The sequence below is a fragment of the Camelus ferus genome, chromosome 8 (assembly GCF_009834535.1).
Source record: "Camelus ferus isolate YT-003-E chromosome 8, BCGSAC_Cfer_1.0, whole genome shotgun sequence".
NCBI lineage: Eukaryota > Metazoa > Chordata > Mammalia > Artiodactyla > Camelidae > Camelus > Camelus ferus.
In genome coordinates this window covers 15,978,818-16,005,236 of record NC_045703.1, presented here as the reverse complement: position 1 = coordinate 16,005,236, position 26,419 = coordinate 15,978,818, and the positions used below count along the sequence as shown (strand labels likewise).

Below are 26,419 nucleotides of genomic sequence, written 5' to 3'. Positions count from 1 at the left end.
ACTAAGAAAGGATAAGAATAAGTGGCACGGGGGTAAAGACTAAAAAAGGAAGCTATATTTTAGATGTTAAAAAAAGTCCTGAGGCTTCCATCTGGCATGACTAGTGGAGGAAGGACGGTGCGTCTGGGGAGGAGCTTTCCAAAAGACTTTTCTCCTTCTCCTCTCCCTGGGTCAAGCAGTGGGCCAAGCAGCGTGGGGCATGCTCAGATGGCCCAGGCAAACCTGAGGTTGGCATGCATGAGACTGGTCACGTAAAAGGCAACTGAGCAAATAAGTAAATACACTGGAAATGATGGGAGTCAGGTTACTCACTGTTAGAGAAGGGAGTTACAAACATGCAAACTAGGAGAGGCTAAAATAAACATTGCGGTATTGGACTAGAATTGGAGTTATCAATGTGAACTGATGGATTTTAATATGTACTAAATATTGACACATACACACACACATTTATTTCACTGAGAGGCCCTAAACCTGTGACACCCAGTAGCAAAAGGCACAACTACTGCCCAAATATCTTTCCTCCACTTACAGGAACAACGCCTCCTTAGAGAAATGCTGATGCAGAGAAAATACAAAGTAGTCTAGACTATCTGGTTATACCATAAAGTAAGTAAGTACTCAAAGAATAATGGGTACAGATCAAAAAGAAACAGCAGCCAGCGTGAAGAACTTCCCATGGGCCAAGTCTGGGACAATATGAGCATCATAGTAAATGATGATAGTTACAGAGTAACTTTTCTGAGTAAAATAAGAAACTATGTGTCTAAGCTCATAAAAATAGAGGAATAAATAATATGGGATAAGAAAAAACGCTCATTGGTAAATAAGTATAGAAATACCTATTAAATAAAATATCTATTAAATGACTGGAAAAATCTGGAAGAGAACATCTTAACTAAGATAAAAGTGAGTATCAGCAATAATGTGAAAATCAACACTGTGCACCTCGTGATATGAGGCAGTAAGATCACAGCATCACTCCAGAGGATTCTTGAAAAATGTATAGACCATGAAGAAGCACCAAACAAATCCAACTTGAGGTACAAGGTAAGTAGCCTATATTCCTCACAAATACCAGGGTTATGAATGACAAAATAAGATCAAGGAATTATTTCAGATTAAAGAAGACTAAAGATCATGACATCTAAATGTAACATGATCTTGAATTGGATCCTGTTCCCAGAAACGACATTAGTTATGGAAAATTTGAAAGAACTCTGTGGATTAGATGGTAATTTTAGATCTATGTTAAATTTCAAAAATTTGACAGTTGTACTCTGGCTACATAGGAGAATTTTTTTTTTAAGGAAACGTGTACTAAAGTGGTAAATGGGCATTTTGCCACTTACTTATACCCAAATGGTAGAAAAAAATACACACACAGAAGAGAAGCTGACAGGAAGGCAGAGCAAGGGAGAACAATAAAGCAAATGTGGAAAACTGGGGAATCAAATAAAAGAATATGCAGATAGCCTTTCTATTATTTTTTTCATTTTTTCTGTATATTTAAAATTATTTCAAAAAATTTCTGGTTGAGAGCAATTATTAGAAGTATGTTGCAGGGAGCCACTCAAATTCTTTTCAGAAAAAAATATATATTCTGGATTTTTGATAACTGAAAAATGATCTAACAAAGGCAGAGAAGTTTGCGTAAAGTAACTTTTCTAGTTCTTTTCCAGTCTTATGTGAAAAGGTCACCTAGAATTTAATAAGCACTAAAAAAAAAAAAACGAATAAAAATACCAATTGGTTAGAAAGAAAGGATAATTTCTCTACCCACCTCTAAATCAGTTAAACATTTTTTGGAAGCAGGAGACAGAGGAGATGGGGTAGACTGATATGTACTACTGTGACGTTTCTGTGGTACTTTCCTTTTAATTTCAGAATCCAGGTGTGATTCAGACTCTTCTGTTTTCTTCATTATACGATCTAAAGGAAGGAAAAATGCCAAAAGTACTGAAATTAAACTTTATTAATTCCTCATGATCTTTGCAATGAAAAAATACTAACATATTATCAAATTATGTTTTAGTTAAAATAAACTGTTTCAGTATGTACAATAAAGCAAAACAGAACTTCAGGTCAGAGCCAGGGGCCGTCTCCTGGCTGTTCCTGTCCACCTTCCACTCCTCGTTAGAATCTCCCCCACCCCCCCAGACATGGTGGACCACTTTCATCCAGCGCACCAACACTCTCTTCTGCTTGTTCTGTGCTACTAAGGCAACAGAAGCACTTCCTGCACTGAACTTCTCTCCCTCCCTCTCCCTCTCTCTCTCTCATACACTTTTTTTTTCTAAGTTAGTTACTCTTCTTAGAATAGTAATGAGAAAAATTTGAATTTAAATGTAGGGTACAACTGTTTAGATAAAGGAAACTAATTCTCAATTCTGTTTCTTTTTTTAAATTCAAGATATACAAAAGAGAATTTTCTTCATTATTTTTCCATGTAAATTAAATCATTTTCATTAAGGATATAATTAGAATTTTTTAATGGTTTAATGAACTCCAAAACAGGACAATTTAAAATTTATTACAATCAGACTTCATCAGTAAAGAAAACCAACCAAACGTTGGTTTCAAAAACAAAAGTTAATAAATCCACAAATCAAAATGCTCTACCTGCATAATATCCAAGTTTGTTAAATACTTCCATTTTCCTATCTTTAACATCCTCTTATTTTTTGATATTTTTAAATAATGAGATGATCCACACATAAAAATCAACATTTTCTAATATTTCTGAGTTTGACATGCAACACTGCCTTAAAAAACCCATGACATTATTCTTTTTTAGTGTAATCACACAGGAGCTCCACACTAAGTAACTTCAACCTTCTCAGCCTTTGCACAGTTTGAACACCTCTATTTTCTTGGACACCAAACCTAGAAATCTAAGTAATCGTTGACTTCTTCTCGTGAATCCTTCCTCACATTCAAAGGAATTCTACTAACAGCTCCTCAATCCATTCCTTCCTCTCCAACTTCACTGCCACAGTATTTCAAATGTTTAACTCTTGCCTAAACTGATGTCCCTCACTCCAATTTTGCTTGCTTCAAATCCTGCACTACTGCCAAAGAGATCTTTCAAAATATGGCTCGATCATTCTAATGCTTAAAATCTTTCAGTGATTCCAGTACCTCTGGGAGAAAGTCTAAAATCCATCTCTCGGCAAGCAAAAGTCTGTATTGATGTTCAAGTCTTATTTCCAAAAAAACTATACCTCAAAGAAGTGCCTTTCTCCAGAGCCCTCTTTCACCCTTACATAAGCTGTTCTCTTTACAAGCAAAGCCTTCCCTATTTATCTAGTAAATTCAAATCATTCTCTGCCCCACACTAAGCACAACTAAGCAAATCCTGAGGGCTTCCACAGCATTTTATCCATACTTCTATTAGCACTTTTTACTTTATGCTAATTATTTGCACTCATCTATTTCTTCCCAATATACTGTCAGCTTTGAAAAAGCAGAAATCATGTTTCAGTCACATGTTTTCTCAGTGTCTAGAAACCGCACAAGGTAAGGGCTAAAAATGTTAACTGGATTAATGAATCACACTGCAAAAGATAAGACCATATGACATATTACAAAAAGAGGAAATCACATAGGTGAAAGGAAGGGATGCTGTTACGAGGTCATCTCTGAAAATGGCCTAACTCTGCCACGCAGATACCGATACACTCACAGATCTAGAAACAGAAGGACTTAGCCAAGGAGAGGAACGGAAAGCTGCTCCAGTCAGAGTATCTAGGGGTTAGTTACAGCCCTATGAAGGCTAACTTGTTTTGTTACATGGATTAGATCTAAAAAGCCGTTTCCATACAAATGAGTATTAAAGAACCATAATGTGACGACAGTAAGAGAAAACGAGGCAGACATGGTTTGGAGTTCAGAAAATACATGCAGTTATCTGGTATACAAAACCAATTACTGGCATAATCTAATCTACAGAGAGCTATCTTAAAACGTGGGGTTTCTACCCCTTCAACTCTTCTTGGTCTTACTAATTATTGTATGTACACAAAATAGCTTTTTCCTCTTAACCATATTTTAGGAATCTTTGTAACCCCCTCAATATCATTGCAAATCACTTTGCTCAAGAATGTAACTATCACTTTCCTGCCATACCCTACTTAGAGACTGACATTTTAAAAACTATTGGGAGGAGGGCATTTAAAAAATTAAAATACCATTATCACCTCATTCCTGATCATCACACTCATCTCTCCACTAAAGCTATCTCACTGTATCTTTGTCACATTTTCTCTATTTCCTATCATAATTAACAAGGAGGAAACAAATGGCCCAAGCCTTGAGAGAAATTGAAAATTTTTACAAAACAGAGAAAAATGATTTTAAAATCTTGATTCCTAAATCAATGTTATCTACAAGGTACTAAAGGAGAGAGACAGAAAAGGAAAAGAGTAACATAATTAGAAGTTTTACGATGAAACTTTTGAAACCAATGTGATGTGGAGGTGTGGCAAATGACTGACAGTGTATGGGGAACAAGACTAGTTCTACAAAGAGACAGTGAGCATAAAAAAGTTAATGTCGGGATCAAGCACTTCCTTGAGGATTCTACCTTCTATGGAAAGAAGGAAAAACATTTGAAAAAAAGTAAGAGAATTCATGTGAAAATTAACTAGTCTCATGTGAAAATTAACTAGTCTCAAATTACAGCCAGAAACATAAAATGACAAAAGACTTAAAACTTGACTAGTCTAGGAATGGCAAATGCCTAACAATTGCTTCATGGAAGTTTCACTAGCTAACCGATCATGCAAGTCATTTTTCCTAAACTGTGACACAGTCTCCAAACCTTCAACAAAGTACTCCAGGGAGGTGCTTGACATGAAACCTATGTGACATTCTTGCTTTCACTGAACTCCACTTCTAGGGAGGAGAAGGTGAACAAAGAGTGTTCACCCAAGACCACAGAGTAGGAACACCAAGATTAGGATAATTCCTGCTGATTTTCCAGCTCAAGGTCTTTTTAATATACTGCACTATTTCCAAATATGCAGAAAATGTGAGAATATGGAAGACATGAGGTAAGTAAAAGTGACTAATAGGTTGGCTCTTTAGAATAAATTTTAAAATCCAAGTTTTAAAAAAGGGGTCCGCCATAAAAAGAACATTTATAGCAGCTTTACTCGTAACAGTAAAAAACAAACCCCTCCCCCAAAACTGGAAACAACTCAACTAAAGAGGTACAAATTACTAATGCATGCAACAACATGTTTGAATCTTAAAAAAATTACCCTGAGTGAAAAGAAGTCTTACATAAAAGAGTACACATTGTATTATTCCACTTATATGAAGTCCCACAACAGCTCATTTTAATCTATGCTGGGAAAAATCAGAAAAACGGTTATCTTTGAGGGGTCAGGGATAAGGAGTAACTGAAAGGAACATAAGGGAACTTTCTGAGGTGATATTATCTGCACCTATGTCTTCCCAGAGGTTTGGGTTAAAAAGGTGTGTGTACTTGTCAAAATGTATACAACTTCACACTTAAGCTTTGTGCATTTCACTGGATGTTAATTTTATTCCAAAAGAGAAAAAGAAAACTAAAACATATATTGAACTCTAGATAATGATATGCCTGTTGCAGTGTAAAGTAAACTGTACTGTGTCTGCAATTTACTGTAAAATACATTAGGAAAAATAAGATGAATTGATCTATAAATGGATGAGTAGATACACAGATATGTAATAAAGCAGTATAGAAAAGTATTAATTGTAGAATCTATATGGTAGATATATGTATATTCACTGTAAAGGTCTTCCAACTTTTCTGTATGCTTGAAAATGTTCGTAACAGAAGCTGGAGGTGAGGTGGGGCAAGGAAGGCCCTTAACTGTCTTGTTTGAGAATTCAGTTGTAATATTACCAACATGCTAGCAAACATATACGCCACAGCTAGTCTGAAAGCAAACAACTATCTTTATTCTGTTTATGTATTTGCTTTTGAATTACTTTCAGTCTTTAAAAAGACAAAGACAAATTAGACAGTTGGTTTTCTCTATCAGGTAATTGTCACTATGAGTAATTTTCAGTATAAAATAAAACTAAAGTGATACATCACATTCTCATTACAACCTCCTTAAAAATCAGCTTTGGCTATGCTAAATATGTGATAAACAGACAAAGGACACAACAGGCAGACATGAATAAAAGAATAAATTCAAATAGCCATTGAACATATAAAATACCTCACCAGTAATGAGGAAATATGAAAAACAAATACTATTTCCCCATCAAACTGGTTAAGTGTGAAAGCATGATAACATCTAATGCTGCTGAGGAACACACAAGAAACAGGCACACTCAGATATTGCTTGCTGGGAACTGACACCCTTTATAGAAAGCATTTTGGCAGTAACATACCAAAAGTCTTTAAAATGTGCATAACCTTTGTCCCTGTAATCTTATATCTAGGGATTTGATCTAAGACAATAATAGATAAAATACACAAAATGTGCTGAATTATTAATCATAACATATATTAATATCAAAACATTAAAAATCTAAATTATGGGACATAAATATAGTGGGTCACTATACATTCATTAAAAAATGATTACAGAAACTTGGATATACTAACTTGTAAAGAAGCCCATTATATATAAAGTCATCCATTTGATTCTTAAGCTTCCCTTAACTATGTTTTCCATTCTGGTTTTCCTTTGGTATTCCAATTCTTTCATGAGAATACAGCAATCAGATAATATCATAACAAAGTCAAAAAGCAAGTTATAGAACAGTATATGCAGTATAAATGCATTTAAAAAATGGGTACATATGCATAGAAATCTGGTAAGTTATATATTGAGATACTAATAGAAGGTACTTTGACTGGATAAGAGTGAGAAGATATTTTTCTTTTGCACATACTTAAATAGTGCTAAATTAGGTAATTTAAATTGTAGTCACAATGTAATTACATTAAGAATGCAACTAAATGTTCTTTCAGAGACAGCATATAATGTCTATTAATTCTCTGACAAGAATACAAAGAACAGACTGGAAAACAAAAAGGAAGTTTAAGAAACAAAAGAAAGAATAGGTAGAGAAAAAATTAGAGATCTCGATTTATATTATATAATAATTTAACATGCTTATAAAAAATATAAAAATAACATCAAACAAAAAAACAAGAGAATAAGTGATATGCCCCAAAATTATACTTAATAGTTTCCAAGTTTTAATTTTATCCTAGAAAACTGCTTATCAGTGCTAATAAATGGCTATAATTCATATTAAGTGCCTCTTAAATGCAAAATAATGGAGAAAAAATAGTAATAAAGGAAGTCACCTGGGTATTAAGGACTATTAAAAAACAATGATTCCTTTTTAGGAGAAAATTATTCCAGGTGCTATGCCAGTAACTACTGATCCTGGGGTTTGAAATTTCAACATTAAAAAAAACATAACTCCAAAGGAAATCCTAAAGTAAAACACAATCTTTAAACAACAATATATGCAATATTATTATAGCACTGTCATTCATCCTACACCCAAGTATACATGCACCTACCCGACAGAAAAGGAGCTACAAAGTTTACTAGTTAACTATACCAATATCCCTTTCCTGAAGTTCACAAATACTACCTATCCACATGAACCGTATATACATGTATATATATATGTGTGTGTATGTTTGTGTGTGTGCATGCATTTTATTATCTGAGTCCACAGACATAAATTAAATAAATAAGTAAATAAAGGAGAAGGTACAGCTCTTCCCCACAAAATAATTTCAACCAATAAATGTAAAAGAATTGAAAAAAGCAGAAAATCACAATTAGATAAACACCAAATAATTACTGCCAGCAAGATCCACCAAGAGGTGCTAAAATCGGCCTGTTCAAGTTTGAGGAAAAAGAGGGTAACTGCATAGTCTCAGAGTATTTCTCCCAAGATCTTTATTAAGTACAAAGGGGAAAAAGATATTTTTACAGTGGAGAAACTCAGCAGAAACTACCTAACCAAGAGACTGTGGTTAACATCACCTGCAGTAACACAAATCAACATCATAAAAGATTTTCACCTGAAGTAGAAAAAGTATATAAGTGCTTTAAAAAAAAACCTCTCAGCAGTAAGGAAATTGTACATCTTTAAAATCAGTATATTTTGGATAAGAAGAACCAATAGTGCTATTTAAACAAATAAAGGCCTATGATATTATGGGATACAAACTACTGACACATTCTTGGATTACTGGATTAAGGAGGTGCAGTAGAAGGACCCTGAGCTCACCTCCTTTCAGGAACACAACAAAATCACAACTGCTGAACGACCATTGATAAAAAAGACCAGAACCTAACAACAACAACAAAAATCTACATCTAAAGACACAAAGAAGGAACAACAACGAGATGGTGGGAGGGGTGCACTCGCGATATAATCAAATCCCACACCCCGAGTGGGCAGCCTGCAAACTGGAGACTAATTAAATTGCAGAGGTTCCCCCACAGGAGTGAGAGTTCTAAGCCCTATGTCAGGCTTCCCAGACTGGCAGGGGTCCATCATCAGGAAGAGGTGACCCCAGAGCACTTGGCTTTGATGGTCAGTGGGGCTTAACTGCAGGAGCCCCACAGGACTGGGAGAAACAGAGACTTCATTCTTAAAAAGCACACAAAAAATCTCATGCTTACCAGGACCAAAGGGCAAAAGCAGTAACTTCATAGGAACCTGGGCAAGACCTACCTGCTGGTCTCAGAGGGTCTCCTGGGGAAATAGGGGGCAGCTGTAGCTCACTCTGGGAACATAAATACCGGTGGCAGACATTTCGGCAACTATTCATCAGCTCAAACTCTCCTCCAGGCTGACATTTTGCTTAGGTCATTAGTACCAAGAGCTGGCCCCACCCTATAGCCTGTAAGCTCCAGTGCTGGAATGACTCAGGCCAAACAACTAAATAGATGGGAACACAGTCCCACCCATCAGCAGTCAGGCTACCTAAAGACTTCCTGAGCCAATAGTTGCTTCTAGACACACCCCAGAGGGGTAGGGTTCAGCTGCACCCAAAAGTGGGCAGGTACCAGTACCTCCCACCAGGAAGCCTCCACAGGCCTCTAGACTAGCCTCACTTACCAGGGGGCAGACACTATAAGCAAGAAAACTATGGTCACCCAGTCTGCAGAACCCAGTTCATAAACACAGGCCAGACCCTACCCTGGGACCAGCTGGCTCCCCACCCTTGGATAATAGGAGGGGAGTGCACTGCTGGGATGCATAGGACATTTCCTACAGAGAGTCACTTCTCCAAAGTCGAGAAACTAATCCACCACATACGTGAAAATACCAATAGAAATTTAGACAAAATGAGGCGGCAGAGAAATATGATCCAAAGAAACAAAATACAACTCCAGAAAAACTAAATGACGTGGAGATAGGCAATCTACTTGAGAAAGAGTTCAGAGCAATCATAATAAAGATAATCCAAGAACTCAGGAGAAAAATGGAAGCACAGAGTGAGAAGTTAGAAGTTTTTAACAAAGAGTTAGAACACATAAAGAACAACCAGGGGGAGGGTATAGCTCAGTGGCAGAGCACGTGTTAAGCACACACAAGGTCCTGGGTTCAATCCCCAGTACCTCCATATAAATAAACAAATAAATAAAAAACCTAATTACCTCCCTCCCTGCTTCCCCCCAAAAAACAACCAGAGTTAAAGAATACAGTAAGTGAAGTGAAAAATACACTAGAAGGGATCAACAGTAGACTAAATGAGGCAGAAGAATGGATCAGTGAGCCAGAAGACAGGGTAATGGAAATCACTGCTGCAGAACAAAAGAATGAAAAAACAAAGAAAAGAAATGAGGACAGTTTAAGAGATCTCTGGGACAACACCACATGCACTAACATTTGCATTATAGAGATCTGAGAAGGAGGCGAGAGAGAAAGGGCCTAAGACAATATCTGAAGAAATAATCACTGAAAACTTCCCTAAACTGGGAAAGGAAACAGTCATTCAAGTCCAGGAAGCAGAGAGAGTACAATACAGGATTAACCCAAAGAGGAACACACCGAGGCACACGGTAATCAAATTGACAAAAATTAAAGATAAGAGAAATTACTGAAAGCAACAAGGAAAAAGCAACAAAAATATACAGGAGAATTCCTATAAGGTCATCAGATGATTTTTCAACAGAAACTCTGCAAGCCAAAAGGAAGTGGCACAATATATTCAAAGTGATGAAAGGGAAAAACCAACAACTGAGAATATTCAGCCCAGCAACGCTCTTGTTCATATTTGACAGATAAATCAAAAGCTTTATAGACAAGCAAAAGCTGAAAGAATTCAGCATCACCAAACCAGATTAACAACAAATGCTAAAGGACTTCTCTAGGTAGAAAAGAAAAGGCCACAATTAGAAACAAGAAAATCACAAAATGGAAAAGTTATACAGGCAAAAACATACAGTAAAGGTAGGAAACCATCCCCACACAAACTAGTAGAGAAATTAACAGACAAAAGTAGTAACATCACCTTTATCGACAATTAGCAGTTAAGACAAACAATGAGATGTAACGTATAATATCAAAACCAGTAATCATGAGGGGAGTAGAGTAAAAGTGCAGGGTATTTAAAATGCATTCAAAACCAAGAGCTTAGCAACTTTAGACAATCATGTATATATACAGACTGCTATACCAAAAACTCATAGTAACCACAAACCAAAAATCTCTAATATATACACACACAACAGAAAAGGGAATCCCAAACACAAAATTAAAGATAGTTATCAAATCACAAGAGAAAAGAAAAAAAAAAAAGACCTACAAAAACAAATTAAAAACCGTGAACAAAATGGCAATAAGAACATACATACTAATAATTACATTAGATATAAATGGAGTAAATACTCCAACCAAAAGACATCGACTGCTTAATTGGATAAAAAACAAGATCCGTATACATACAGTCTACAAGACAGCCACTTCAGATCTAGAGACACACACAGACTGAAAGTGCGGGGACAGAAAAAGGTATTCTATGCAAATGGAAATCAAAAGAAAGCTGGAGTGGCAATACTAATATGAGACAAAATTGACTTTAAAATAAAGACTGTTACAAGAGACAAAGAAGGACACTACATAATAATCAAGGGATCAATTCAAGAAGAAGATATAACAATGGTAGATATATATGCACCCAACACAGGAGCACCTCAATATACAAGGCAACTGTTATTAGACATAAAAGGAGAAACTGACATTAACACAATAACTGGTGGACCCTGATACCTTACACCCATCAATGGACAGATCATCTAGACAGAAAATCAGTAAGGAAACACAGGCCTTAAATGACACATCAGACCACATGGATTTAATAATTGATATTTATAGAGCATTCCATTCCAAAGCATCAGAATACACATTCTTTTCAAGTGCACATGGAACATTCTCCAAGACAGACCACATGCTGGGCTACAAAGCAAGCCTTGGTAAATCTAAGAAAACTGAAATCGTATCAAGCATCTTTTCCAAACACAAGGGTATACGGTTAGAAATCAACTACAAAAAACTGCAAAAAACACAAACACATGGAAGCTAAATAATATGCTGCTAAACAACAAATAGATCACTGAAGACACCAAAGAACCAATTAAAAAACTACCTAAAGACAAAAATGAAAATATGATGATTCAGTATGTATGAGAGGCAGCAAAAGCAGTTCTAAGATGAAAGTTTACAGTGATATAAGCTTACCTCAGGAAACAAGAAAAATCTCAAACAACCTAAACTTACATCTAAAGCAACTAGAGAGAGAAGAACAAACAAAATGCCAAGTTAGCAAAAGGAAAGAAATCATAAAGATCAGAGCAGAAATAAATGAAATAGAGACTAAAAAAACAAAAGAACAGATCAAGGAAACTAAAAGCTGGTTCTTCGAAAAGATACACAAAATTGATAAATCTTTAGCCAGACTCATCAAGAAATAAAGGGAGAGGGCTCAAATCAATAAATTCAGAAATGAAAAAGAAGTTACAACTGACACCACAGAAATACAAAGGACCATAAGAGACTATTACAAGCAACTGTGCATCGATAAAATGGACAACTTATAAGAAATGAACAAATTCTTAGAAAGGTACAATCTCCCAAGACTGAACCAGAAAGAAATAATAATTATGAAAAGACCATTACTGTACTGAAATTGAATTAGTAATTAAAAGACTCCCAATAAACAGAATTCCAGGACCAGATGGCTTCAAAGGAAAATTCTACCAAACATTTAGAGATGAGTTAACACTTATACTACTGAAACTATTTCAAAAAAATTGCAGAGTAAGGAATTCTTCCAAGCTCATTCTATGATGCTACCATTTCCCTGACACCAAGACCAAACAAAGATACCACAAAAAAAGTACAGCCCAATATTACTCATGAACATAAATGCAAAAATTCTCAGAATACTAGCATAACAACTCCAATTAATACATGAAAAAGATCATACACCATGATCAAGTGGGATTTATCCCAGGGATGCAAGGATTTTTCAATATGCACAAATCAATCAGTGTTATGTCACATTAACAAACTGCAAATAAAAACCATATGATCATCTAAATAGGTGTAGAAAAAGCTTTTGATAAAATTCAATGTCCATTTATGATAAAAACTCTCAAGAAAGTGGGCTAACAACATACTCAATGGTGAAAACCTGAATACATTTCCCCTAAGATCAGGAACAAGACATGAATGTCCTCTCTGAACACTCTTATTCAATGTAGTTTTGAAAGTCCTAGCCACAGCAATCAGAGAAGAAAGAAATAAAAGGAATCAAAATTGGAAAAGACGAAGTAAAACTGTCACTATTTGCAGATAACATGATATAACACATAAAAAAACCTAAAGATGCTACCAGAAAACTACTAGAGTTCATCAATGAATTCAGTAAATTTGCAAAATACAAAATTAATACACAGAAATCTGTTGCATTTCTATACACTAAAAATGAAATAGCAGAAAGAGCAATTAAGGAAATAATGCCACATACCATATCAAAAATATAAAATACCTAGGAATAAACCTATCTAAGGAGGCAAAGGACCTGTACTCCAAAAAGTTTAAGACACTGATGAAAGAAATTGAAGACGACACAAACAAATGAAAAGATACACTGTTCTTAGGCTGTAAAAATCAATATTGTTAAAAAGACCGTGCTACCCAAGGCAATCTATAGATTCAAGGCAATCCCTATCAAAATACCAATGGCATTTCTCATAGAACTAGAACAAAAAATATCATTATATTTGTATGGAATCACAAAAGACCCCGAATAGCCAAAACAATCTTGAGAAAGAATAGAGCTGGAGGAATCAGGCTCTTCGACTTCAGACTATACTATAAAGCTACAGTAATCAAAACAGAATGGTACTGGCAAAAAACAGACATACAGATGAATGGAACAGGATAGAGTCCAGAAATAAACCCACATACTTATGGTCAATAAATCTACGACAAAGAAGGCAGGAATATACAATGGAGAAAAGACAGTCTCTTCAATAAGTGCTGCTGGGAAAACTGGACAGCTAGATGTAAAAGAATGAAATTGGAACACTCTCTAACACTATATACAAAAATAAATTCAAAATGGATTAAAGACCTAAATTCCTAGAGGAAAACATAAATCACAGCAATATTTTTTGGCTCTGTCTCACTGAGTAAAGGAAATCAAAACAAAAATAAACAAATGGGACCTAATAAAACATAAAAGCTTTTGCAAAGTAACGGAAACTATCAACAAAACAAAAAGACAGTCTACAGAATGGGAGAAAATATTTGCAAACAATGTGACCAACAAAGGACTAATTTCCAAAATACACAAATAGCTCATACAGCTCAATATCAAAAAAAACAAACAACCCAATCAAAAAACGGGCAGAAAATATAAATAGACATTTCTCCAAAGAAGACATACAGATGTCCAAAAGGTACATGAAAAGATGCTCCACACTGCTGATTATTAGAGAAATACAACTGAAAACTATAATGAAGTATCACTGCACACTGGTCAGGTGGCCATCATCAAAAAGTCTACAAATAATAAATGCTGGAGAGGGTGTGGAGTAAAGGAAACTCTCCTACACTGTTGGTGGGATTATAATTTGGTGTAGCTGCTATGGGGAACAGTAAGGAGGTTCCTTAAAAAACTGAAAACAGACTTACCAAATGATCCATCAATCCCACGCATGGGATGTATCTGGAGATAACTCTAATTTGAAAAAAATACATGCACCCCAATATTCATAGTAGCACTATTTACAATAGCCAAGACATGGAAGCAGCCTAAATTCCCATCAAGAGATGAACGAATAAAGATGTGGTATATGTACAATGAAATATTACTCAGCCGTAAAAAGGAATGAAACAATGTCATTTGCAGCAACATGGATGGAACTGGAAATCATCATACTAAGTAAAGTAAGTCAGACAGAGAAAGACAAGTATCATATGATATCACTTACATGTGGAATCTAAAAAAATATGGTACAAATGAACTTATTTACAAAACAGAAAGAGACTCACAGACATAGAAAACAAACTTATAGTTACCAAAGGAGAAAAGAGGGGTAAGGATAAATTAGGAGTGTAGGATTAACGAATATAAAATAGATAACCAACACGGGCCTACTGTATGGCACAGGGAACTATATTCAATATCTTGTAAAAACCTACAATGGAAAAGAACCTGAAAAAGAACAGATTTCTCTGTGTGTGTATATATGTATATATAACTGATCCATTTGCTATACCCCTAAAACTAGCACAACACTGTAAATCAACTTATACTTCAGTAAAGAAAAGAAAAAGATACAAACTTATATGTATAAAATAGATAAGCAACCAGTATATATTCTAAAGCACAGGGAATTATAGCCATTATCTTGTAATAACTTTTAATGAAGTATAATCTATAAAAATACTGAATCACAATGCTATTAACCTGAAACTAATATAATACTGTAAATCAACTATACTTCAATTTTTTTAAAAAGCAAAAAAATAAACAAGCAAACTCCTAGAAAAAAACAGATGGACACACATATTAAGATTTACTATTCTAAGAGGGAGGGTAATAACTCAGTGGTACAGCATGTGCTTAATTAGCACGCAGGAGGCCCTGAGTTCAATCTCTAGTACGTCCATTACAGGGGGAAATAAAGAATCACTATCCTAGAATTCTAGATGATGAATATCAATTTGATGGTGAAACATTGTTCATAAATGCTATATGCTCTTATTTTATTTTTGCATTAATATATCAGTGTTTTAAAAATTATTTAAATGCAAATGTAAATTTCTACTCAACAATTTTCAAACATTTACTGTTAACACACTTATGTCAGGTATGATCACTTTTAAATTCAGTGGCTGCCTAATGTATTTTTAATTTTAGGATCAAAATCATTTTAATCAAGAAAATATGGTAACTACATAAGTTCAAAACACTAAAGCTCTGAACATTTTTAAAAACAATGAATAGTTAAATTTACATATATGTAAATTTAAAAATATGTGCCATATACTATGTATATGTATTTACATGCAATACATTGTATATGTAAAAACTGTAACAATTCTACCTAATAAAACTGAAAAATGTAAATAAAAGAAAATTATATAATATAAAATCATAGCATAGTTCAACAAAACACAATTTTAAAGCTATAACTCATCTAGAGTTAATATTTGGATCATGAATTTAACAAAGACGCTAATATGATCAAAAAGATTTCAAACTGTAAGCACTTGAATGCGTACTCCCTGAATCATTCCCTAATGATTTTAGGTCACAATTAAATACTTAAAATCAATTATAAAAAATGGGTCTATATATTTCTATTATACCTGGGAATATTCTAAAGCAGATGTCATATCCCTATTTCTACCTTTCACATAACTACTCAGAACCCTTCACAGGTGTAACAAATAAAACTGAACACTTACCAATACCTTGGGGCCGACTTAACCTTACAGGATTACTTTCAAATTTTTGGACATGAGGTGGGTATTCTTTCCTAGAAAAGGAAATTTATATAGTTTTATTCTAACAGAAAAAATTACTTAATATGAAAAAGTTGAGGGAATATTTACAATACGTTTATTAAAAGCAAACCATAGCTTCTCTGCCATAAGAAAGTGGTACTATAATAGGACTATGGTACACAAATATACTAAAGCTTAATGCACTATAAGATCCCTAAGGGCAGTGACTATATTTTATTTAGACTGGCAATCTGTGAGAGCCCACAGTGGGCAGTCTTTCAAATAAATATTTAATAAATGAATCCAAATATTTGTCCTTTCAAAAGTCACTTTGGAAAGCTATATGTTTATTTCCCAAATGTAGAAAACTTTAGGTTGGAACTACCTTCATAATCAGTATAAAAATTTTGGGGAAGAAAATCGTAGTATTTCACTGGAATTAAAAAATTACTCAGCTTATATTAAATACTCAATTTGCCCCATTTTGCTGTAAATACTTCTAGTTGTTTAAAAAAAAATCAATGAATAAAGAAATAAATAGCAAGTAACGTATTGGTTTTGAGGATAATTTCAAAATCAGTACAAAAATGTTATATACAAAACTAGCAACCATGAAACAAGTACTTTGGTCTTATAATATAACATGACTACATTATGGGGATATAATTACATTTTTAAAAATATATTAAATTACATTTCAGACTTCATATACAATCAAATTTCAGGATTTTGAACACAGTCCTTAGTAAATAAGGATCCTAAAATATTGTATGAGTCCAAATATACACTAGTTTGGAAGAAAAGCAAAAAATCTATAGCTAATTGTGGTATAAAAGCATTGAAGAGATCTGCAAAAAATGCAATAGACCAGGGAGCTAAATAGTATTTTCCCATCCTAAATAAAAGTTCCTAAAAATATTTCCATTTTATTTAACTTGGGTATAAGAGGTTATTTTGTTATTTGTAAATCCATTCAAACTAGTGATTGGTATCACAGGGCAATATAATTTAATTAATTAATTAGTTAAAAATCCTAAAGGAGTTTTCCTGTAAGGATTTCATATTCTTATATTGTGATAGTCAAAGCACGTAAATTGAAACCAAAATAAGAAAGTTACACAAGAAAATAATAAGATTTGTGATAATAGTGTTTTTGTGACAACCATTAGCAAATAGTGAGCAACATGTGCCAGGTACTGTTCTAAGTGCTTTGTATCTATTAATTATTTTAATCCTCACAATAACTTTATAAAGTTATTGCACTTTGTAGCACTTTGTAGATGAGGAAACTGAGGCACAATAAGGTTAATTAACCTGCCCACGGTCACAAAACCATTAAATGGCAACACCAGAATCTGAATCCTGGCAGATGGCATCGGTATTGATGAGTAATGGTTTTTTTTATCATTATTGAGCAGCATTTGGTACAACTGGGTAATTTCCACACTGCCAAAATTGTAAGATTCGTGAGGATATATATTGTGAAGAGAATCTGCCTTACAGATTGAAATACTAGTGCCATGAAAAAGAAGGTAGGTTTTCAGCTCCTAACTATATTAAGCTTTAAAACATACATTTTGATATTCTATACACTTTTACACTAAAAAGGATATAATACAGTCTTACGTTTAAACCAAATAATCAAGTTTTTAATCTCTAGTTTTCATAACTCTATACTTCAGAAAAATTAAGATACAAACTATAAAATGCAACTGAGGGAATGAATCTGAAGCAAAATATTACACAATTGTAGTAAACTCTGAAACCTCTACATATTACATATTTTTTAAGTTGTGGACAACAAAAACAGTATATTCTTAAATACTAAGGATTATCAATAAAGAAAATAATATGACAGGGTGGCCAGAAAATTTGGAAATACAGATACTTTGGATTTTTGTCAATTTGAACCTGGTTACTTACTTATTCTGGGGTATTCTATAAGCAAGCATAGGTTTATTGAATAATAACTGACAGAAATCATCTGAGACAACAAATCACAGATGGGCAGGGACTGAAAATGCTGCACTAATTAACTCTTTTCTTTGCTGACACAGTGCACTGAACCATGAATTGCTGATGATGAACAAACAACACACTGAATATACCACGAAATATCCAGCACCTATCATATACTGTAATGTAATGTTAAAACACTACTGTATTTTTGTGCACATTTCCAGACCTATGGCTGCTCTCTATCCAATAATTACTACATCTTTCCCTAGACAAACAGGGCAAATTAAGTTATTGTTTTAAAAAATATATTATAATGAGTAAATTACAGAAATAAAAGCATACCTTACGTTAATGTAAGAGAAGTCAGAAGAAAAGTAGTATTGGTTTGATAAGAGAATTAAAATAACTTTAAGGCTATAAACTATCTTGAGTTCTTTAAAATTTACTTTTAAAAAAATTTTGTTAGGCAATCAAAAATGAGATTTTATGTTAATTTCTTGGTTTGAAGGTTCCATCACTCTACAGATACTAACATTTCAAACCCCAAACTAGTATGACACTTAAGGCTATGGTTTAATTTCCCAGTGGATTTTCTTTCCCATCTCAAAACAAATAGAAGCAGAGAACTGTCCCTGTCTTCTGTCTTCTACCAGGTGGAAGCATTTTTTTTTTTTTTTTTTTTGCTTCTGAGGGTTTATGTTTTGTATATAAAGTTTTAAAGAAAACCTCCCTTTATGGACCCAGTGTTTTACAAGCTGCATAAAATGAACTGGGGAGTCTTTTTTCTGTGTGGAACTGTCTGAAAAACATTAGAATGCTCTGCTTATTAAAGGTTATACAGGCTTCAGCCCTGCAAGTATTTTTTAAAAATAAGCTTCATTTTACAGAAAGACTGGATTTGCTAAAGAGTTGAAAAGACAATTCAGAATTCACTTATATCCCCTACCCAGTTTTTCCTAATGTTAACACCTCCATTACCCTCATATATACGTCAAAAAAAAGACATCAACATTTGTACACTATTAACTAAACGCCAGGCTTTATTTGAATTTCACCAGCGATTCCACTAATATCCATTTCTTGCTTTAGAATCCAATCCAGGATCCACCACATTTAGTTGTCATGTCTCCTCAGTCTCTCTGCTTCTTGTTGTTGTTTTTGTTTGTTTTTTAATTTTTTTTTTATTTTGCGGGGGGTAATTCGTTTACTTACATTGTTCTTCATGATGTTAGTCATCTATTTTGTACAATGCCCCTGGATGTGGGTCTGTCCAATGTTTTCCTCATGATTAGACTAAAGTTGTAGGCTTTAAGGAAAGTGCCCTTCTCATCACATCATATCAAGGGTTACATGATATCAGTGTTTTATTTATCACTAGTGATATTAACCTTGATCACTGGGCTAAGGAGTGTTTTCCAGGTTTCTCCATTCCAATGTTATGTATTGCTCCTTTCTATGTTCTATTTGAAGGCAAGCCTGCAAAGGGGCGGAGGGTAGTTAAACTACTTCCTGAGAAGGGGAGTATCTATATCTATTATTTGGCATTCTTCTGTAATAAATAACTGTCCATTTCCCCCAATTCATTTTATGCAGCTTGTAAAAATCCTAGAATAGTTCATAAACTATTTATTCAATCATATGTATCAGCATGACTCATGGATAAATATCCATTTATTTTATACTTTATAATCCAATTGTTTCGGTTTTGGCCTTTGGGAGCTTTTTCAGTTGGCTCCTGTGTTCCTTTGATGTGACCTCACTCTTTTTTTAAATTCTGGTAAAATATACACAACATAAAATTTACAGAAATATGGAACATTTCACCAACCTGCATGTCATGCTTGTACAGGGGCCATGACAATCTCTGTATTGTTCCAATTTTAGTATATGTGCTGTTGAAGCAAGTACCCTTTTTTTTTTTAAATACTTATTTGGATTCTGATACTACAAGATACTCCATGATCATTTTGTGTTTTCCCTAACCCACCCCGAGGATCAGCCACTTCTCCATGTTCCCTTTAGTAGAGTGGTATCAGAAACCAGGATCTGAGTGCTGTTTTCCTTTTTAAGTTGGTTTTAACTCATTTTATAAATCGTTCCATTGCTCTAACTGATCTCAAAAGATGTAAATTTTCATAAATTTGTTTGGGTTCATTTTCCATTAAAATCCATTATCCCAAACTCATGTTTAAACTGAAATCAATCTAGTTTTTGAAGAGATGTATTAAAATCTTCCACAGTTGTACTCTAACCAAGAACTTTAAAAATATATATATTAGGGGAGCTTTATATGTTTAGTTGTTATACTCTTATAGACTGTGTCTACTATAAAATGTGCTCCTTTAACCTATTTAGTACATCTAATCCTTAATTCTATCTCACTTTTTGCTAAAATTCTACTCATGCTTTCCTTTTGTTTACTTACCTTTTGACTCTAAATACCCCTTCACTTACAACTTGTTATTTTGTATTTGATTCTTGCAAACATCATGTAGTTGGGTTTAATCCAATTAGTTTTCACTGTTTTCTCTTTTCCCCTATTCTTACCGATGTGCACAATTATTATTCATTTCTTTTTTCTCCCCTAGCTAATTTAACAATAGTCACCTTCCCTCTCTCAACCCTTATTTTAATTGCATATTTCTGTTCATTAACATGCTATCAAGATTCCAACTACTTCTCTCAAGCAAGATGTTCTACTGTATCCCCAAGGGGATAAGGTCTTTAAAATCCTTTTATTTCCCTGTCCTACCTCACTCAATCTCCCTCCCCAAAAAAGGTCTTAAGATTCCTTTTACTTCTGCCTTTCTATCTCGACCTCCCTAATTCCTGAGATAGCTTTGAATACTTAGTCACAGATTATTACTGATTTTCTTTTGTAGATATCTCTATATGGTAAGTGGAACATGCTTAGCCTTAACTGAATGCCAATGACTTAAGTTTTTAATTGCGTCAAATTATAAATCATATACAAAAGATTACTTTTACTCTCAAAGATTTATCAGGTAATGTCACTTCTCTACCTAAAATGCCTTGAAGGTTTCTAGTGAGTGCATCAATATAAAACCTAAACCCTTCATATCACCTTACAAAGTCTTTTATGATCTAGGAGTCCTAGCTGACCTTGCCAAATCCGCCTGGTAACATCTTCCCCTTTGCTTTCCAACTTCCAGTCATAGTGGTCTTTCTTTCCATTCTTTGAACATGCTAAACTCTTTCCTGCATTAATATCTTAGTACCAGCTCTTCCCTATCTGGAAAAGTTATCTCTATGATCATGGTATGGCTGACTCTTCATTCAGTCCTTGGTTAAGTGTCAGCTTCATAGTAAGGACTCTTTCTGAATAGACAATCTGAAGAAACCATACTGTCACTCTCTATCACATCATCCAATTACACTTTCTTACAAAGAACTTATTATTTGGTGTTTTACTTGTTAATTATCAGTTTTTGCCCATCAAAATGTAAACTACAGGAGTGCAGGAATCGTCTGTTTTGTTCATCACTATATCCTTATGCCTAGAACATAGCAGACACTTGACAAATATTTGTAAGGAATAAATGTGTGTAACTAAAAGGCAGTAAGTAATTAGAAGAGTATTTATCAGGCCGAACAATTGTATAAACACTGCTGTACAAGGATGGTAATGTTACCAAAACTGAACCACTAGCCACCATGCAGAGCCACCATAAAGTAATTCAGAGTATTAATTTGACAGCCTATGTGCAAATACCATAATTCAGGCACTTGAAAGGCACTGTAAACTTGTTTATATTTATTAATTAGATAGGTTAGCTGGAAACTGAACATACCTTGATTCTCTAGTCTGTTTACTGTCTTACTTCCTAGTCTTTTTCTAGTGTTTTCATATCCAGTCACTGTTTTCTTCACAGTGTGCATAAATTATTATGAGGCAAGACATATCATTCTTCTCTTCCCTCACTTACTCTTCTTTTTAAAGAGTAAATCTATTGCTCTTTTTAAATATTTACTCTTCTAAATGAACTTTAGAATCAATTGGTCAAATTTATTAAAATAACATCGAAGTCACCAGGATTCTTGACCAAAATTGCATTAAATTTACTTTAACAAGCACTGGTATCAAATAACCAACCATGAAACTAATATCTACCTCAGATCAGGTTCTTTAGAGATATTTATAAAGGATTTATACATCATTAATTTCATTACTCAATATTTAATTTCAGTTGCTACTGTGAATTAAATTTTGGTCTTTCCAATAAATACTCCAATTGATCAGAGGTGAATTTATAAAAACTTAATTATTATTATAAGTCTTACAGTCTACCATCTTACTGAACTCATTATTTCTAAGGTGTTAGATGACTCTCACAATTCTAAGGAAGATAGTACCATTCGAATATAATTTTATTTTCAGATCCCTGAGACAGCAATTTATAACACTAATATAAATTGGTACCACTTCTCTGCAAAACAATTTAGCAGTACTTTTCAAAGCATTAAAAGCATTTGTAACCTAACCCAAAGAAGCCTTTTCCAAAAATTTACCTTGAAATACATTTAGAGATTTATAAACAAAGTTGTTCATCAATGTGTCACACATAGCAGTGAAAAACAACCAGAAAAGGGCTAATGGGTAAATAAATTATGTATATCTGCAGGACAGCTATTATGCAATCATTCAAAATCATTTTTAGAAGCCAACTTAATAAAAGAGAAAAATGCTAGGACATACTGTTAGGTGAAAACTCAGAATATACAGCTGTACTATTATTATGACTCCACATACATTAGGTATATTAAAAAGTATGCAAGAAAAAAATATTGGAAAGAAATGTATAAAGATCCTAACGACATAATTTTCTATTTTAAGAGCTTTTTAAGAAGTATAAAATCTTTCACTATAATACTTGTCTTTTCAAACACCCCCTTTTAAGTAAATGTTTCTAGTATTTCGTAATTTTTATTGTATTTTCACATATGTACCTTTTTGTTGTTTCAAAATTCTCTATGATATGCACATGCTTTTTATAATAAAAGTATTTAAAATTTTTTTAAATTGGAAAATTGTTACGTGCTTCAGTTTCATAATAGGCCAAGAATCTTTATCTAAGAATGCCAAATTCTAATAGCAGATTAAATACTCTAGGCTGCTGATGCTGCCACATACACTGTATTCACAACCTACCTGTCCGAAAGTCAGAAAAGAATTCAAGTCATTCAAGTTGTCAAAGTCACCCACAACAAGGAAAAATAAAAGCAATTTTTTTAAGTTTGCAAGCTCTAGATCTTAACATCATTATTTATTTATTCCAGCTTAGCTTTAAGTGTAAAATATACTTATTGTGCCCAGTATATAGTATAAATGGAAAAAAAAAAACCCGGAAAAGATTAACCTTCCACAACTACTTAGGTTTTATTAGATAAACCATCCGCTTAATAAGGAAAGCATTTAGTTCAGAGATTCATAGTCCTTCATGTGTTAAGAGATAAAGATAAAGGATCTTCTATTACTCTTCAAAGATCAGGAAAAAGAATGTGGCTTAGTTCCTAAGAAGGGACGAAAAAAAGGCTTATGTGAAAAAAGTCTACAAAATAAAATCTACTGGCACAAGAGTTCTTAGTTTATCTCTGACAAAGATAAAATAATGTTAGGTAAGAATCCAAAGGATTAATGGGCTCAATTCAACCTAACAGTAACTAAGCTGCTGAATAAAGCACTCAGGTGTATTTATCATAATATATTTTACAAAAGGCTGTTGTTTCATGTCTAGGTCCTGGTAGTAATGTTGGTAACAACAACAACAAAAAAGACGAAGAGTTTTAGTATTACAGAAATTTCTAACTTTACAGTATATGTGTCAGTTTTAAATTATTATCTCATTTGTTCTTCATAAGTCTCCCTTAAAATTGGCCAAGTATCATATCCCTATTTTAGAGTAAGCTATATGTTTACTAGTAACACTGGTAACTTAATTATACATCTTCTGACTCCTTATCCTTCAAATAAGCTCCAAGAAAGTGGGGATTTCTGTCTGCTCCTAGAAGAGTGCCTGGCACATAGAGTCATTGAAATATTTGCTCAATGTATCAACGAATAAATTTCCACTACAAAAATATGTATAAGAAACCAAGACAGTGGGAAAAAAATCAGTATAAACCCTCCACGGCTACTGTGAAAAAGAAAATAATCTAAGACTTTTACACTACTCTGATACTGTAACAAATAGTACCTGTATTTTACCTACTATAGCATTCAGGAAAGAGTCTGGTTTGCGTGTGATTGTAAAGTTATTTAATGTATATTCTTTAGCAATTTTATTAAAAGCATCTTATTAAAAAAAGGTCTTCCTCCCCAAATATTGTCCTTATGGGTTAAAAATTTATAAGATATAAAACGACTCATCTATATCTGAAAGAAATAATGATCTTCTCAGAGAAAAACAGAAAAAATTCTCCTTCTCAGGAGACAGAGTAAAATATTTGCACAACCCATTCATTCAAAACATGTAAGAACTGTGAAGTATTTCAGAATTATAAAATATGCCTAAACCTTTGCCAATGGGGTCATTTTTAAATTTACATTTGAGAAAATTTGTGTTCATGGAAAATACAGCATTCTATAAAATACTGCAAGTTGTCCCTTTGCCTCGTCTATACCTTTACACAAAATTATAGAGTCTAAGTTACATAATTAAACAAGATTATAGAATAACACTTCTTTGACCTTCACCAATGACATAAAAGTGCTGGTTTAATACAAGGGCTGTTTACCTGTTTTGTTGGGGGGAGGGTTCATAAAAGACTCTTGAAACTCATGGAAGCAAGAAAAAAAGATATGCACGTGCACAAAAATTCCCACATACATACGCTGAGGAGAGAAGCGATTTTTATGGACATTTGCTTTAGAACAACTACAACCATTTCACCATTCAAAGAAGTGTATGTTCTTAAAAACATGTTTCCATGTTATTTACAATATTCAACATTTCTGCTAAAGGATGATGTGTCTGCTAGTATTATTACAAAGGGAACAAAGAATGATCATAAAATTTTGTCACAATTTTTTGCACCAGAATAGGGACATATGTGATATTTACTTTTAACTTCAAGCTTAAGGTATTCATTCTACTTCCATTTTTCTCCTCAGTTACTAAAGTATAAAATAAAAATATTACCACTAAAATGTAATAAGAAATATTTAAGTTATCTAGCTGAAAGCAATTTTACTACTAAGATGCTGAAATATTCTATTTTTCAAAGGAAAATAGGTATACATCAGTATAGGTATATAATAATCATTCATAGAGAAATGCATATTGAGAACTATGGTGAAATATTACCCATATAAGTCAAATATCATGTTGTGCTACTACTGTTTCCTTTTATTAAAATAATTAATAAGCTTAATGATGAACTCTAATTCAATGGATATTTTTCAAAGCATATAAATAATCTGATATTTTACTGTTATATCCATGCTCTAATTTCATCAATATTGAGCTTACCTTTCCTTTTGGTCCAGACTGCTTAAAACATGAAAAAGAAAAAAAATGTAAGAGGCAAGACCTCATTTTTGATATATCATTGTAGTTTTAGTAACTGCAGTCAATAAGGCAAAACTCTGTGATTAATTTGTTTTAAACACATTATATATATATTATAGGCTAGTGGTTTGAATTTTCTCAGCTATGTAAATTGGCTTTCAATGTTTGTCAGTACAGAAAATAATTTGTATCTAAACATATTTAAGGAATAAAAAAGGATGTACAAAGATAGAAAATTCTTGAAAGAGCTTTATTTAACCATCTAACATTTGAGAATATGTTATTTTAGAGTAGTTATGAAAATAGTCTTTAAGGAATACAATTTCCTGAAAGTTATAAAATTTTTAGATGCCAATCCTGTTATCAGGTGTGATTATAGTCAACCCTTGGTATCTGCAGGAAGGCTGGTTCTAGCACCCCACATGGATACCAAATAGTGGATGCTCAGGTCCCTGGATATAAAATGCTGTAGTATTTGCATATAACCTATACATACCCTAGCATATACTGTAAATCATCTCTAGATTGCTTATAATACTTAATATTAAGTAAATACTATGAAAATTGTCTCAAGTGCCAGCAAATTCAAGTTTTGCTTTTTATAACTTTCTGGAATTTTTTTCCTTGAATATTTTCTATCCGTGGTTGGTTGAATCCACAGATGTGAACCCCCCAGGTACAGAGGGCCGACTGTATTTGCTTCTGAGTAAGAAAAAAAAATTTTTTTACGATTGAAACTTTTGCACAAAAGCTTTAGACTAAATACAAATACAATATATGGTTTGGGACCACAAGAAAAGTCCTGGGACTTAAAATCATGGCCTCTAACCAAAAGTCCAATGTATAAAAGGTCTACCCTCCTCCATAGTTCACAGAAAATCTAAAAAGCTATCAACAACAATTACTTAAGAGGAAAATCA

General features: G+C 33.5%; 1 protein-coding gene and 1 non-coding gene across 6 annotated transcripts in view; both read right to left on the bottom strand.

The window, feature by feature from the left end:
* SENP6 (SUMO specific peptidase 6) overlaps positions 1-26,419 on the bottom strand; it is a 106,101-nt gene that overhangs the window by 42,284 nt on the left and 37,398 nt on the right. For 2 of the 5 annotated variants that reach the window (XM_032484482.1, XM_032484486.1), the window contains 3 exons: positions 25,461-25,481; positions 15,973-16,043; positions 1,784-1,932 (listed from right to left, as the gene is read on the bottom strand). In XM_032484482.1, coding sequence (XP_032340373.1) covers positions 1,784-1,932; positions 15,973-16,043; positions 25,461-25,481 — 241 coding nt within the window. The remainder of the gene's footprint in view (positions 1-1,783; positions 1,933-15,972; positions 16,044-25,460; positions 25,482-26,419) is intronic. The other 3 variants (XM_032484484.1, XM_032484487.1, XM_032484483.1) reach the window with 2 other exon arrangements.
* On the bottom strand, positions 19,775-19,878 carry LOC116665569. Its single transcript, XR_004322227.1, has one exon. It is a non-coding gene; the product is annotated as a U6 spliceosomal RNA (small nuclear RNA).